Consider the following 16,248-nt stretch of genomic DNA (forward strand, 5'->3'; position numbering starts at 1 on the left):
ATTTATGAGCGGGTAGAGCTGCCCAACAGGAATTTTCCCGATTCTCCCGATGGCCACTCCGGGCCTGATTGTGGCCCACATTGTGTCAATCTTGTAAAACAGGCTGCGTGCAGTTCAGGTAGCCTTTCCCCATCACCACCACCAGGCTCTGCCCCAGCCTCTCTCCATCTCCAAGCTCTGCCCCAGCCTCTCTCCATCACCAGGCTCTGCCCTAGCCTCTCTCCATCTCCAGGCTCTGCCTCAGCCTCAGGTTCTGCCCCAGCCTCTCTACATAATTATCACCAGCCTCTCGCCATCACCATTGCCAGGCTTTGCCCCAGCCTCTCTCCATCACCAGGCTCTGCCCCAGCCTCTCTCCAACACCATCACCCGGCTCTGCCCCAGCCTATCTACATCGTCATCACCAGCCTCTGCCCCAGCCTCTCTCCATCACCATCAGCAGGCTGTTATATTGTTATATAATAGTCTGTCTCTCTGACTGTACACCAGTATTGTTATAATCTCCCCTCCCCAGGTTTAGTATTATCAATCTTCTGTCACTGCAAACCACTTGCAACCACACTCATTTGTACAGTTTGTTCCCTAAAGTCATTAGAAACAATAAGTGCTATATAAAAATAATAATAATGGGAGAGAGCACCCCATTATGGGAGAGCCGTATCAAATCTTTACATGTACCTAAATTATATCCGTGTTTACAACTTCAAAGATTATGTGAAGACCCGGAAGTAGATAGCAGTGAATACTCGGAAGACTTGCGACACCATGTGGTGCAAACTGACAAGCCAGACAGATTTGGTCTGGGTTCATAGAAGTTCTGGACAGACTGAGACATGTGGCCGAGACGTTTACTTGGCCGCTTTGAGTTTCACATGTAAATGCTTCCTACATTTGGTTTACATGGTCGCTGCATAATCTAAAGTGTACCAGGAATCAAGTTGGATTCTAAGCTACAACTTCAGCTCATACATTTGATACGTTACGGGGTAGGTAAACAAACAATTAGCAAACACTTTCCGCCAACAAGCGTAGCTTAACTAGCTTAACTGAAATGGCCAGCTAGCTACTGTGGTGCAAGGAACATGCGAGGTAGCACCTTTTTTTTTTTTTGACTTGGTGGTCATAATAAGTGTTCCAATTGTGCGTATCACAGACTTTTAGGGAACTTTCTGCTACAGCACCGTCAGCTAGTTAGCTCTAGCTCTGGTCGTTGCAAGAAAATAGTTATCAGTGAGATTCAAGAGAGGGTTAAATGACTTGATCTGGTTGGAAAACTAACATAGCTAACTAGCTTAGCCTAGTGCGTGTGTGGTTAGCTTGCAACTGGCTAGCTTGCTACCTACGTGTTGTTAATAGTGTCCAAAGAGAATGCCCACAACTTTGCAAACCTACATAGCTAGGCTAGCTAGGTCAACTTTAAGTATCTGCCTTGCGCTTGCTTGCTAGTTAGAAACTGTATCTAGCCAACCAGCTGCGCAGTCATCAACTAACATTGTGTAAAGTAGGTATACTACAGCTACTAATTCGTCTAGCTAATGTTACCAACGTCCCCATTTATTTAGATTTGCTAGCTAGGAAGCGATCAATGCGAACACCATACAAGTCTGTACATTTTGTAGTTTGATTTAACTGGTATCACCGGTTTGATCTTTGAACGTTGAATGACGAGCAGTGGCGAGGCCAGGAATTTTAAGATGGGTGGACGTTGGGGATGGGGCCACTATTTTGTACACTGAAATTACTGTCGACCAAACTACCATATGAAAGTGACGAGACCCACATTTTAAAATTGATTGTTTAATGCTAGCCTGTCTCTGCCCTCCTACGTACTTTCGCACAATTTTAATTTTGCTTCTGTACTAGGTCTGGGCTTTCGGTATGTTAGTCAGTTTTTGGCAGCCACATTTTTGGCGGTCCAATCAGCGAGGAGGAGGGAGTGGCTGAGAACGATGACGTTGATGTCGCCCTAGTTTGAGTTGTAGTTAAGTAATGGCGGCGGAGAAAGGTGCGAGCGAAGCCATTCTGTCTGTTGTGGCAACGCAGCCGAATATCCAGAAGTTAGAGCCAGAGCAAGAACAATCTTTGCAGATTTTTGTTGGTGGCCATGATGTTGTTGTCCTCCCCACGGGGTTCGGGAAAAGTTTGATTTTCCAGCTAGCTCCGTTAGTGGTGAAGGAGTTGGCTAAGGAGAACGCTAGCAATTGGTTATGGCAGATCCAGAGTGGCTCTGGGCAGATCCAATAGTTTTAAACTTCAACAGAGTACCCGCCTTCAAGGAAGTTAATGCTTGTCAATGGAGTGATCCCAGACACTCTGTACAAATGAAATGTACGAGAGTCTGGTTAGAATCAGGCTAGTTTAATGCATGGTTCAGAGGTTAATGTATTTTTTATTTTTATTTTCGCAAAATTGACCACACAATGTGACACAATAAAATAAAATTGTGAAGCTTTAAAAAGTTATACATTTTAGTTAAAACTATACTAAATATATAAATGTCACACAAAAAATAAAAAAAATACATTATATTGAACTGGAAGTAGGGCTGGGCAGTATGGCCTAAAATGTTTATTACAGAATAATTCCTAAGCACTGACAGTAACGATATATCACAATATATTTGTTATTTTTTAAATGTCATGACACGTCCATGCTTAAATGTTTTAGTAAAAGATACAAATTTGAACTAGCCCACTAGGCTGTATCACTTGACTTATATTTTATAACAAACAGAAACACTTTACTTAATACATTATTGTGATATCCATGATATGGAGGAGTTGTGGGGAGTCAGGTGGCTGAGCGGTGAGGGAATCGGGCTAGTAATCCGAAGGTTGCCAGTTCGATTCCCGGTCATGCAAACTGACGTTGTGTCCTTGGGCAAGGCACTTCACCCTACTTGCCTCGGGGGAATGTCCCTGTACTTACTGTAAGTCGCTCTGGATAAGAGCGTCTGCTAAATGACTAAATGTAAATATGGCAAAATCTGTATCATGGCACAACGCCATACCAGTATCCGCGTTCATACCGGTATACCGCCCACCCCTAACTGGAAGTCTACGGTGACTCAACAGCACTGTCTGTGATTGAACAATGGTACATCTGGAGTACAGCTAGTAGGCCTGGGCGATAAATCGAATACATTATCGAAGTAATGACTTCCCTCAATAAAGATATCGTAACATTAATTCATTTTCGATAATGTCGCTAGAGAATAATTAGTAACAGCAGTCCTTTTAATTTCTGTAATGCAGCAGGAAGTTGCGGAGAAATGGTAGCCTACGCTCACTAAAATATACTGAGCACCTCGAGTGGAGTAGTTAATGTTAACCGCGGAATATGAGTCTTATTGCCGAAAACAATGGCAGCGATAGCCATGGCGAGAGATTCTTCCAATGAAGAAATAATTGATAAAAAGGGTTTGTCTTCAGTTATTTTGAAGTTGTTTGGCTTTTTGAAATCCGACAAAGAGCAGAGCAATGTTCGGTGCAAATTGTGTAGTAAACAAACAGGTGGCTACCAAGTCTGGTAATACGACAAACTGAAAATGTGGACTTCTTGTTGACCTCGACCTACGGTCTCGGTTAACAAACGTTTTAACAAATCTCTGCTTACAAAGGCGTTTGTAGACCTGCAGGGCTCAACATTAAAAAAAATTGGCGGGTTTGAAACTTACTGGCCCCACCGGGCCAGTGGGTTTGAAACTTACTGGCCCCACCGGGCCAGTGGGTTTGAAATTTACTGGCCCCACCGGGCCAGTGGGTTTGAAATTTACTGGCCCCACCGGGCCAGTGGGTTTGAAACTTACTGGCCCCACCGGGCCAGTGGGTTTGAAACTTACTGGCCCCACCGGGCCAGTGGGTTTGAAACTTACTGGCCCCAAGACAATTTTTACTGGCCCCCCCTACAAAAGTAGTAATTTATCATTGTTACAACAGCATAACCAAAGACATATAAGTTGTGTTATTCTGTTAACATGTTTAACCATTTATTAAACACATCCTGGATATAAAAAGAACAAAAATGAAATCACATTTCTAGTGATAAAAAATAAAAAGGTAATAGTCAGCAAAACTATTGACTTTTAACCTCAAACATGACGTGCTCTCTTCCCTGCTGACAGCCATCTTTGCACAACTCTGTCTGGCTGAAACTGAAACCTCTGGTCCCTCAATGCTAATATATAGAAGCTTCCATAGCATTTCATCAGTATGATACCAAATACCCAAAGCAACACCATTCTTCTGCTGCAGTTCAATAGCCCGGGGGAACGAGGCGAACGGCTGGCCCGTCTTAATTACGTGATATGCCATTGTTATAAGTCGTGCAATAACACGATGGGCATCTGCATTTAAATTCCTGACCAGCATGGTCAACGGCCTGAAAGATGGATTGTCAACCATCCGCTTAGCTGTCACGCAAACCAGGTGCTGTCTGCTAGCATGGCTGGTCAGGGATTGTTTTCGAAAATTGTCAGTGCCTGTGTAAAAAGATCCACTCTTGTCTGCTTTAGACAGGAACATACGACAGACGACACAGTGCATCTTAGTTCCTTAAAAAAAAGTTGCTTCCGTTTGAGCTCGTAGCTCTACTTTGCTGCCATCTTCACTTTATTGTCCCGTGCCAGTCTCGCGCCAGTTGTTAAAAAATGTATCGAGATTAGATCATCTTACATTCTTATCGAAGCAGAAAGTGCTTCTATACTCTTTGACTGTAACTCACAGTCCAAAATGGTGGCATTGCTACCTTTGCGCCATCTAGTGGCGGTTGTCAAAAAACACCAGAGCTTTGCCTCTTGTCTTCAATACTCTTTGGTTCAGTTACTGTAATGCAGCGTTACCCAACCACAGGTCCGTGGACCGGTACCTGTCCGTGGATCATTTGGTACCGGGCCGCACAGAAAAAAACAAACATTATTTCTGTTTAATTCATTATCAGAGTCTGAAAGTTGTTTTATTTTGAAAAATGACCGGATTCTGTCCTCCACGGGCCTTTTTCCCCCGAGCAAAAAAGCTCTGCAAAGATGTTTGTTTACTCATTTTTTAGCAAGTTTGTGGGCTTCATTGAGTGTCTAGGTTGATTTCATTTGTTTTGGGTTCATCCACCTTTTTGGATTCTTTTTTTAATGCACTTTTTGTTGTAGGCGTAGAGAGTACGTTACATTCTTTGAGCAGTCAGTTATAGGACTAATATTGGCTATTCAAGGAGAGGGGCTCAACAATGGCCAAATACAAATATTTTTTATGTATTTATTTTAAGTTATATTCTGCTTTGTTTGTGTAATGTCTGCTGGAATCTACAAAATGTTAAATAGTTTCAAATGTTTTTTTTAAAAATAGATTTCTTTTCCTTGAGAAGCAAGAGAAAAAGTAAAATTGCATTTAGGCCATTTAATTTATGCAATGGCAAAAACATTTGCACCAAAAAAAAAAAAAAAACTGGGAAAAATCGTATTCGGCCTTCGGCCAATTAAATTTTGGTGCATCCCTTAGGAACAGAGTACTACTGTTTCTCGTAGAGGCCCCAGTAATCAAATGCACTTGTCCATTGCCCTAACCCTTTTTTTTCATTTATATATAAGCAAATGTTTGAAACATGACAAACACATTTTGGTTTTCTTTGTCCAATTTCCAACTTCAGTGTTTGTTAATGAAAATCTCTGTTTTTTGGCTTGTGGTCATCAGGATTAAAGCTGTTAAGTGCTGAAGATGGCTGGAAAATCGGAAAATGGTAAACTCAAAGAAAATTTCATGCAGGCTAGTGTTTACTTTGTCAAGTAAGACTATAGAAAATGTGTTTTTTTCCATCATTTTCAAGAAGCCTTTCTCCGTGGGTACCAAACTTAAGCCTTGTTCTGTTTAACCTGATGCACGAGAGGATACAAAAGAAAAACAGCATAGCGTAAATGTCCACCTGTCACATTGTTGTCATGTTGATCTTTGATTTATTTAGTCTGGTCTCCCTGACATAAAAAAGAAAGTGAAGGTTTTTAGCTTATAAAATTAACACTGATAATTTAGGCCGAGAGTTAAGAATGCATCGATAGCTGAATGTTTTTTCCTTATTAGCACTGAGTGACTGGCCAATGATGTGTATGGTTAATTATTAATGACAATGCTTGTCATTGCATAATAACCAAATCTGTTCTTCTCACTTCCTTTTGAAACAAAATTCAACCTTGTTTCTAGTAATAGTTTTTTTTGTGTGAATGGGAATAGTTTTGTATTCAGAAGTCTTAGCCTTTCATGTAGTCTGCAGTGGTTTTTAAATGAATCATCTAATCAATTAATTTCAGGGTTTATTTGAATGAATTAATAAGTTAATGAATACCTTTGACCACCTCTGAATACCACTCTGTGCTTGTGTTTTGTGATTAACATGTTGTCTTTCAATGGCTGTCCTTTATCAGGTGGACTCAGGGAGTTTACCGTAAATGAAGTGGCAGAGCGCTGTCCCATTTGCCTGGGAGTCATGAGTCAAGACAACCTAGCTATGCCTGACAGCTGCTGCCACATCTTCTGTCTCGGCTGCATTCTCACATGGGCAGAGGTAGGAATGAGGTTGATTTAGTTCAGTGTTTCCTCTAGGTTTCTTTTTGTTCAAAATTTTGAGGCATAAATACACTGACCCCCTCGCTATTTGAATCTTAATGTACTACTAGTGCTATCTTCCTCATTGATGTAATCAGGCATCTTTCTCTTCTGGGAGGAAACATTGTAGCTAACAAACTCATCTGAAAATACAATCAACAATATTTTAACACATAGCTTAAACAGAATTTATTTTCTTTACTGAAGTTATGTTCACTGAGTTCGCTAGTTTAGCTAGCTTGAGTACAATCTAGTTCTAGCTCTAGCTAAAGTTACTAAACTAGTTGGATCATTATTCCACAGTTAATTAAATAATAATAATTAGGCTAGTTGGCCATCAACATTGAAAACATTACATTGCGAATTCAAAAATATAGCTAACATAATTTTAGCTAGCTAGTTAAATGTATGTATCTGGAGGATCTATCCTCTGCCCTGTTTGTCACTGCCAGGCTGAGCAGAGAGGAGAAAGTGCTCTGCTGCACTCTTGCTGTAGTTTTTTCATTTGTCATGACTTTGTGAGTGATTGACGTCCTGTCACTGTTCAGTTGCTCATCCTCCAATCAGAGAGAGCAGCAGAAGACCGTTCATTTGAGTTCCATGGAGCAGACAGCTCCGCAGATTAATATTATTGTGACTGTGATATTTCATAGAATTCTGCATGTAGTGTCAAAATGCATGTAGAGGAAACACTGTAGTTAATTAGGTGAATTGTGATGTATATTGCAGATCTGAGCAGGTATGGAGTAAACAAAATTGAGGTTTTAAAGGGGTCATTGACTGATTTATAGGGGATTTCACACTGTTCCTTAAGGTCTCCGAATAGGGTATGTAACATTGGTTGGGCTGAAAAGGGTGCTGTTCTATGCGCCCTAATGCAACCCTGTGAAATAACCTCTCATTTTATTCCAGGGCTTTCTCTCTTTTATGGTATGCTCATGAATATATAGATGAGCTGTGCGCTGATTGGTTGCTTTACAACGAGCGAAGCTGTGGAGCAAAGACGCAACATAGCCAAACATGCATCGTGAATTGTAGATTTACATGACAACACAGGTTATTTATTCGAATGAAACAGGAAAATGAAATGCACACATTTTACCTACGCTAGATACAGGATACGTTAGCATTGCTAATAACTGTTAGCGACAAAATCATACTACAGCTTGCGGTTGAGATGAGCATACGGTCGGAACAGCACCTCTTTTCAGCAACAGCGGCTTAGCAAATCCTGCTTTATATTGTCCAAGGTTTTCAAAACTGTCTTTGGTAAAATGGTTTGTGCAAATGAATAATTGTGTCGAACTTCACAAGGATCTTCTCATAGACAAACATCAGCCATGCCCGTCGAGTGTTTGGTTCCTTGGGAAGACTATGAAAAGTGTCAGCATTCCCTGTACAGCCTGGAACACTGCATTTATGACCGTAGTCCATTTTCAATATCCTTGAAAAACTTCCAAACTTTCTTCTTTGTAATTCCCCTGGAAGTACACAGAGCAGCGCGTGGCAATTCTTTTCTCGATATGTTTGCATTTGCATTTAAATAATAAAAAACATGATTTTTTTTGCCTCCATTAGAAAACAACAAAAACAATTTAGATAGAACAGCTATTGTTACAAAGTACAAAATGTGTAGTGCAAATTTAAGCAGTTGCCATAACATGGTACTTGCAATTTGACAAAGTGGACCTCACATGGAACAATTCATGCAGAGGTCCTTATGTGACAGGACCAAAAGAGAGTGCCTGTGCGAGTGCAATTTTCTGTGTGTGTGTCTGTGTGTGTATGTGAACACAGAGGAGCCAGACAGTGATCTTAAAACAAAAGCAACACAAGGACCAGCATTTTTGTAATTATATTCGATATTCACAATATTTTCAAATTTTACATTGTTATAAAAATGATTGCGATATTATCGCTAATATTCGATATATCGGCCAGCCCTATTTTGCAGTCAATGACCCCTTTAAAGTGCACGTCAAAATGTAACTTGTTTTTGCACTGCTGGTATAGGAGGATAAGGTTACAGAATAGGTATTAAGGTTCATAATTCTGATATTTGTACATTGTCATTACAGTGTTTCCTCTATGTTGATTTTGGCGTGGCGGCCCGCCACGGCAACATTTCTGCCGCCACGGTATCAGAAATAGGGCTGTACAAAAGGCCGTCTATCAGCAGTGATTGTTAGAGTGCATGTCGGAGAATAGCACGGACCACTGTTTGTCCTTGAGAAGTCGTATAACTTATGTTGTAAGTTCATTTAAGCCTGTTATTGTATTAGTCTATAGTTGTAGCAAATTTAAATTAAGTTAACTGATGATTTTCGTTGTTTGTATTCTTCACCTGCTAGCTAAATTGTACGTGGCTGTTGATTTGATAGCGATTGCTGAACGCCCTTGCTCACGTTTGTATTTTAGGTGCATCATTATGCTGAAGTAGTTACACTGCATTAAGATAATGTAATTAATAGTGGGTTTTTTGTTATTTGCCCCAGAATCCTTAGCCTATATGTCAAGATCAAATCAAGCAAACAGTGTACACATGCTTTAGAGTGGCCTACCTTAATCGATAGGCTAGGCTACTGACCATTTACAATAAGTTGTTACGTCAATTATTAATTGGCAGCATTTATGCCATTTAGAACATACTTTATGAGTGGAAGGGTGGTCTTTATGTAGCCTAATCTTATTGCTTTAGGGGAAATGGGACGAAAATATGTGCAATATTACATTAACTATTAGACAGTAGACTTACATAAGCCTGCTCCAAAATAGCAGGGGGGGGGGGGGGTTGTTGTTGTGCATTATATTTTACTTTGACTATTTAACTAAAACCCAGGAGACATAAGCACTGCAATGGTAAATTCAAGGCTTTACATTTGATGAAAACTATAAATGTGTTTTAAAGTCACAGACCGTTCCATCTTGTCCAGTGGACAGACAGTCATTCAATGACATCTACCAATGGGACACAACTTTGGGACTTGTATTGGTGAGTGAAAAGGTTATTTTGGCTTTTGTCTATTTCATTATTGAATCTCAACACTCTATTTTACAACTTGAATCTTGACTACTGTAGTGAAATTATCTTGTATGTATGTAATGTTTTAGCTTCATCCCTTGATTCACTCTACTTCTTTGTTACTTATTGTAGGTCCCTGTGAAGAAGAAAATTGGCGCATTAGAGCCTGAGAGGTGTTTGTTGAAGCAAGTGCTAAAGAGACTCCATACTTATTATTATACTTATATTATGAAATACCATAAGGAGCAATTCAGTTCAACATTTATATTGTAAAATCCTTTTATTTCAGGAGTCAGCAAAAGGAACTGCAGATGACCCAAAGGACTCCTGCCAAAGAAAACAGGCATATTAAGAAATGTGCGTGTGCAAAACATATTCCCAAATCAAATTCCTAATTTCCATACGTGAATCTAGAATTATAGGTCTTAAAGGTATTACAATATCACTACATTGTTTCCTACAGGCAAGGATAAAGACCCTTCTGTAATCAGCAGGAAAAAGGTTTGTGAGTTCTTACATTAACTAGAGTTAATCTCATAATTTCTTTGTTTAGTAAGGACAGTCCAGTAAGGACTAGTCTTGTTTCAATAGTCCTTGAAGATGATCCTGTTTCAATATCAAAAGCATGCATTGAACCATGAGTCTGTTACGTAAGGAATTTGAAGGCACTTTGTTGTTTTGCTTTTTTTTTACCAGGTTCGACAAGCTTTACACTTCACCTGGTCCCTGTCTACATCTGGCACATCACCGGGTACTTTGATACAGGGCATGTAAGTAAACCACCCTCAAACAGCATTTTCATAAAACAGTAACTTCTATAAATTGATATATATTGTTGCGTAAATAAACAAAGCATTTTAATGAGCTCGTATAATGCAAAATTACAATTGGTGTAATAAATCCTCCACTCCCTTGCATACGCATTAGGCACAGATGAAATTAGATGCATTCCACCGGTTTCTATGAATGCATTTAATCAGAACAACAGATGTTGCCTCGTATCCACTTGTAGGAAGTCACCGTTTCCCTTTGGTGAATCAAGGCCAAGCTACTTGGTTCATTCCACTCCATGAAGTCTGTGTTATCATCGGCTAGTCCAGTTTCAGTTTCCAACAGAGGCCAGTACAACAGTACTTACAGTTAGGTCCATAAATATTTGGACATTGACACAATTTTCATCATTTTGGCTCTGTATACCACCACAATGGATTTGAAATGAAACAATCAAGATGTGCTTTAAGTGCAGACTTTCAGCTTTAATTTCAGGGTATTTACATCCAAATCAGGTGAACGGTGTAGGAATTACAACACATTTTATATGTGCCCCCCCCCCCCCCCCTTTTTAAGGGACCAAAAATAATTGGACAAACTAACATCATAAATCTAATTGTCACTTTTAATACTTGGTTGCAAATCCTTTGCAGTCAATGACAGCCTGAAGTCTGGAACCCATAGACATCACCAGACGCTGGGTTTCGTCCCTGGTGATGCTCTGCCAGGCCTCTACTGCAACTGTCTTCAGTTCCTGCTTGTTCTTGGGGCATTTTCCCTTCAGTTTTGTCTTTAGCAAGTGAAATGCATGCTCAATTGGATTTAGGTCAGGTGATTGACTTGGCCATTGCAGAACATTCCACTTATTTGCCTTAAAAAACTCTTTGGCTGCTTTCGCAGTATGCTTCGGGTCATTGTCTATCTGCACTGTGAAGCGCCGTCCTATGAGTTCTGAAGCATTTGGCTGAATCTGAGCAGATAATATTGCCAGAAACACTTCAGAATTCATCCTACTGCTTTTGTCAGCAGTCACATCATCGATAAATACAAGGGAACCAGTTCCATTGGCAGCCATACATGCCCACGCCATAACACTACCTCCACCATGCTTCACTGATGAGGTGGTATGCTTTGGATCATGAGCAGTTCCTTCCCTTCTCCATACTCTTCTCTTCCCATCATTCTGGTACAAGTTGATCTTGGTCTCATCTGTCCATAGGATGTTGTTCCAGAACTATACAGGCTCTTTTAGATGTTTTTTGGCAAACTCTAATCTGGTCTTCCTGTTTTTGAGACTCACCAATGGTTTACATCTTGTGGTGAACCCTCTGTATTTACTCTGGTGAAGTCTTCTCTTAATTTTTGACTTTGACACAGATACGCCTACCTCCTGGAGAGTGTTCTTGATCTGGCCAACTGTTGTGAAGGGGTTTTTCTTCACCAGGGAAAGAATTCTTCTGTCATCCACCACAGTTGTTTTCCGTGGTCTTCCGGGTCTTTTGGTGTTGCTGAGCTCACCAGTGCGTTCTTTCTTTTTAAGAATGTACCAAACAGTTGATTGAGCCACACCTAATGTTTTTGCTATCTCTCTGATAGGTTTGTTTTGATTTTTCAGCCTAACGATGGCTTGCTTCACTGATGGTGACAGCTCTTTGGACTTCATATTGAGAGTTGACAGCAACAGATTCCAAAAACAAATACCATACTTGAAATGAACTCTAGACCTTTTATCTGCTCCTTGTCAATGAAATAACGAACTCCCATGAGGGAATAACATACACCTGGCCATGGAACAGCTGAGCAGCCAATTGTCCAATTACTTTTGGTCCCTTAAAAAGGGGGGGGCCACATATAAAATGTATTGTAATTCCTACACCGTTCACCTGATTTGGATGTAAATACCCTGAAATTAAAGCTGAAAGTCTGCACTTAAAGCACATCTTGATTGTTTCATTTCAAATCCATTGTGGTGGTATACAGAGCCAAAATGATGAAAATTGTGTCAATGTCCAAATATTTATGGACCTAACTGTATCTTAAAGATCCTGTAAAGTGGAATTAAAAACGAGTTTCAAGTTCACCACACCACAGAATAATGTGTTATTAACTACCCGTCCAAATTCGAATGAAAAAAACCCACAGACAAGTATGTTAAATTAGGCTTTGAAATCGCTCTGGATAAGAGTGTCTGCTAAATGACTAAATGTAAATGTAAGAAAATCAGCAAACTTCTCTGTTCGAGACTGGGGGGGCGTGTCGCCTGAAGGAGCTGAAGCTCGGCCCCCTCGCTGGAAGGCGCCGCCTCTCTCAAGTAAGCTACCTACGACCCAGATAATGGACGCTACGTCAAGCCGAACAAAACGGTATAGAATTAGAATGTATTTGTTCAATGAGTGAAACATACAGATGCATATAAATGAAATGTTCCCCTGAGCTGTAACACAGGAGTACAAATTGACACCAGAGACAACAGACAGTGAGCTCTCCAACTACTTCTAGCACATTAGCTACCATTTCACCAAAATACCATCATTCTACGCAGAGTAGCCTAATATCAAGTTAGCGGTTTGCACTAACTCATAGCAGTGATACCTCTGAAAGTTATCTAGTATAATTATAACAAGCACACAGAACTGAGTGATGAATTGCTTGCGGCGGTGGATGGTCCAGGTGCAACCGGAGGATGAACGGCCGGGGGGGCGATGCTCGGTACGGCTCTGCGCTGCAAGAGAAGCCGTGTGTTGGTGAACCCCGTCTGTCTCTGGTCCATGTTAAAACTGTCCGCCGTGAAATGGTCAGTGCAGAGGTGGCTGTTGGAGTTTATCCGAAACTTTCCATGAGCGTGGCTCTTCACCAAATCTATCCACCTATTTTTCCTTTCATTATCAATAGCCATTCAGTGATCTGACGTAGATGGGTCCTTTTTTGGCTCCGCCCATTAAAACCTGATCTGAAAACGGAAGAGAAACTGTTCTTCGGTTTAACTCCACATTTCAGTGCGACAAAGTTTTAGCGCTTTGCACATGCTTTCAGGAACTCATTTCACACGTATATAATGTACTTAGAAGCAAAACATGGAATTTACTTTACAGGATCTTTAATGGCCTACTTGCGTCAAGAATTTGTGTTTCATTCTTGTGTAGTGGAAATCAAATAGATGATCAAACTGTCTGACCTGCAGCAGGTTTGAACCCATCATCTCCCTGAGCATGTGAAATGCTGTTGAATAATTGTTGTGATTCTTTTCAACCAATGGACGATGACAAATCCCCAAAAGTTATTTGTCCAGCACACATTTAGCATCTACATTGAATACCAAAAAATATTACATTATATTCCATTCTATAAATACATGTTAAGTACCCCTATTCATCTATGGAGGAGTCATTTTAGTAATCAATTACTATAATCTAGATTCCAAAAAATAAATGTAAATCAGTTTGAAAGATTCATTGTTGAAATAATCTTGTACCAAGTTGCAACGAGGTCATCTTAGAATTCCACAAGAATTCGTAAATAAGTATTTACATAAGGACAACCATGCTGGTATTGAACACCATCTATGGATTATAACTTCCCATACTAAAACTATTCCACCTAACAATGCCATTTGTATTTGTACGGGATCCAGAGACAACCCAATTGCTAGCGAGTGTTTTGTTTTAGGCACGTGGTAATGAAGGCATGTGATGTGGTAATTAAGGTACACCATAGTTACAGTATAAAATTTCGCATTTGTATTATATTTCGCATTTGCAGAAATTGACATGCTTAATAGCCTTTTACACTTTTTGTCAGAATCCAATAAGGTAAATGTCAAGCATTGTATAATAACATGCATTATTTGTGAACTTCCTATTTCAACTCCATTTTATTGTAGCAAAAAGGGTTTGACCGTGACCTCAAGCATGTAATGACTCCTCAGTTTAGCATATTTATATTTTAAATATGTTAATATTCATGTCAACACCAACATATTGGTAAAACTAATAAAGGGCTTATAATATATTTTATCTAGCATTCTTGCATGAAAAGGGTTCTTCAGACAGTTAAAATATGTAACATATCAATGGGATTGGATGCTATCCTTGGGTAAATGTATCCAATGTTAGATTAACACGGAAGTACAGTGTCTCTTACAATTCTCTTGCTTTCTCGTTTTATGTATTATACAAGGGATATGGTTAGCTTTCTTATGGCCTACACATATTTGATCAGACCGTTGTCTCTGTTGCTGTTCGGCATTAAAGGCTACATTGAAGATATGTATTATATCAATTTTCAGTAAATATGAAAGTAAATTCTACTTGGATTATCATTTTACCTATCATATTTTAAACATGTATTCAAACTAAGCAGGCAGACGTGGCGAATGATCATGTATTATGAATTTTGCACACAGTGGTATTTCTTTGTGTAGCCTACATAGTAGGCCCTATGGATTGCAATAATATGGATACTTTACTTAAATTTGCTTAGGAAGTTGCCCAAATAGCAGATGATTTATTGTCTGCGTGTAATGATAAATATTGAGGAAATTGTTTTAACTTAACAATTATACATCACTACATAGTATTAAAACATGTATTTAAATGTCTGGTATCATCAACTGAATCTTTTGTTTGTTCAATAAACAAAAGAATAGCACTGCATGTGTTTTGACTGAGTTGTCTACTCAACAGTTCTGAACCTCTTTGGGTGGCGGAGGAGGAGTTCTCTGTATCTGGACATAAACAATGTAGGCACCAGACAGAGAATTTCCCATGGCTGTTGGCTGCTGTGCCTGTTTCTGCTTGGGGCAACTCCAGGTGAGCATGGCACATGACTGGCTTATAATCGTTTTTTGTGAATACATGTGCAGTTTTTGGTGAGATGTTCTTTTGCAAATTGTAGTAGTTCACTGAAGGTTTTTCTTTCCCGCTTGTGTGCATTCTGTTTTGTGAAAATGTTTAAGTTAGCAGCAAAAAGAGATTTGATTGACCACCAAATCATAAAGAAATATAGCTGCAAGCAGCAATGAGGGGGTCAAGCAGATTCAATGACGAAAAAAGTGTTCCGAGTACGCGTAGCAAGTTTGGTGTGAATCTATCAACGATTTGCTGAGATACAACCCAGCTTCCTGTTTGGCGGCACTGCTGCCAATTTTGATTGACTACCGGACAAACGGTTTCGAAAATCTAAAAACTGTATGATAACATTTGTGAGGTTTGGTCTGAAGATGACCTGTGCCAAATCTTTGTTTATTGCAGGGCCCCCTAGATGTCAAATTGCACAACATTTTTTGGACGTCTTTAGAACGGGGTCCCGAGTCCATATCAGAATCAGAATGGGTTTTAATCGCCATGAAAGTTTGCACAGACAAGGAATTTGCTTACCTTAATTTACAATATAAAAATACAAATATTACAAATGGTACAAATGGTACAAATGGTACAAAAGATGCAATTGTGTAATGCAGTGCAAAATGCAGTGTGTTTTACGACATTGTCATTAAAGTCAGTGTGAACCCTTGGCCTTGTTGAAGACGCCAACAGCGGATGGGAAGATGTTTTTGTGGCGTGTGGTATTGGTCCTGATGGACCGCAGCCTTATGCCAGAGGGGAGTGACTGAAACAGGGAGTGTCCAGGGTGGGAGGAGTCGGCCACTATCTTCCTCGCACGCCTCGAGGTGTGCAGGTCCTCGAGGGTAGGCAGATCACCTTCTCAGCAGTGCGGATGATACGCTGCAGCCTGCTCTTGTCATTGGCAGTGGCAGCAGCGTACCAGATGGGGTCAATGCAGAAAAGATCTGCTGAGAAATGACCTTGCTTCCTTTTTGGAGGCTTTGTTGCCGACTTTGATTGGCTGTACCATACAAACGAGCTA

The 16,248-nt window shown here is 40.0% G+C and overlaps 1 protein-coding gene across 2 annotated transcripts in view; it reads left to right on the forward strand.

Moving 5' to 3' along the window:
- The first annotated feature begins 773 nt into the window (after positions 1-773).
- scaf11 (SR-related CTD-associated factor 11) overlaps positions 774-16,248 on the forward strand; it is a 67,538-nt gene continuing 52,063 nt past the window's right edge. The window contains exons 1-9 of one of the 2 annotated variants that reach the window (XM_062482689.1): positions 774-986; positions 5,685-5,730; positions 6,410-6,549; positions 9,499-9,582; positions 9,745-9,785; positions 9,902-9,969; positions 10,076-10,113; positions 10,309-10,382; positions 15,066-15,191. In XM_062482689.1, coding sequence (XP_062338673.1) covers positions 5,709-5,730; positions 6,410-6,549; positions 9,499-9,582; positions 9,745-9,785; positions 9,902-9,969; positions 10,076-10,113; positions 10,309-10,382; positions 15,066-15,191 — 593 coding nt within the window. In that variant the 5' untranslated portion in view covers positions 774-986; positions 5,685-5,708. Of the gene's footprint in view, positions 987-5,684; positions 5,731-6,409; positions 6,550-9,498; positions 9,583-9,744; positions 9,798-9,901; positions 9,970-10,075; positions 10,114-10,308; positions 10,383-15,065; positions 15,192-16,248 lie in introns of both variants that reach the window. The other variant, XM_062482688.1, reaches the window with a different exon arrangement.

The sequence above is a fragment of the Osmerus eperlanus genome, chromosome 17 (genome assembly GCF_963692335.1).
Source record: "Osmerus eperlanus chromosome 17, fOsmEpe2.1, whole genome shotgun sequence".
NCBI lineage: Eukaryota > Metazoa > Chordata > Actinopteri > Osmeriformes > Osmeridae > Osmerus > Osmerus eperlanus.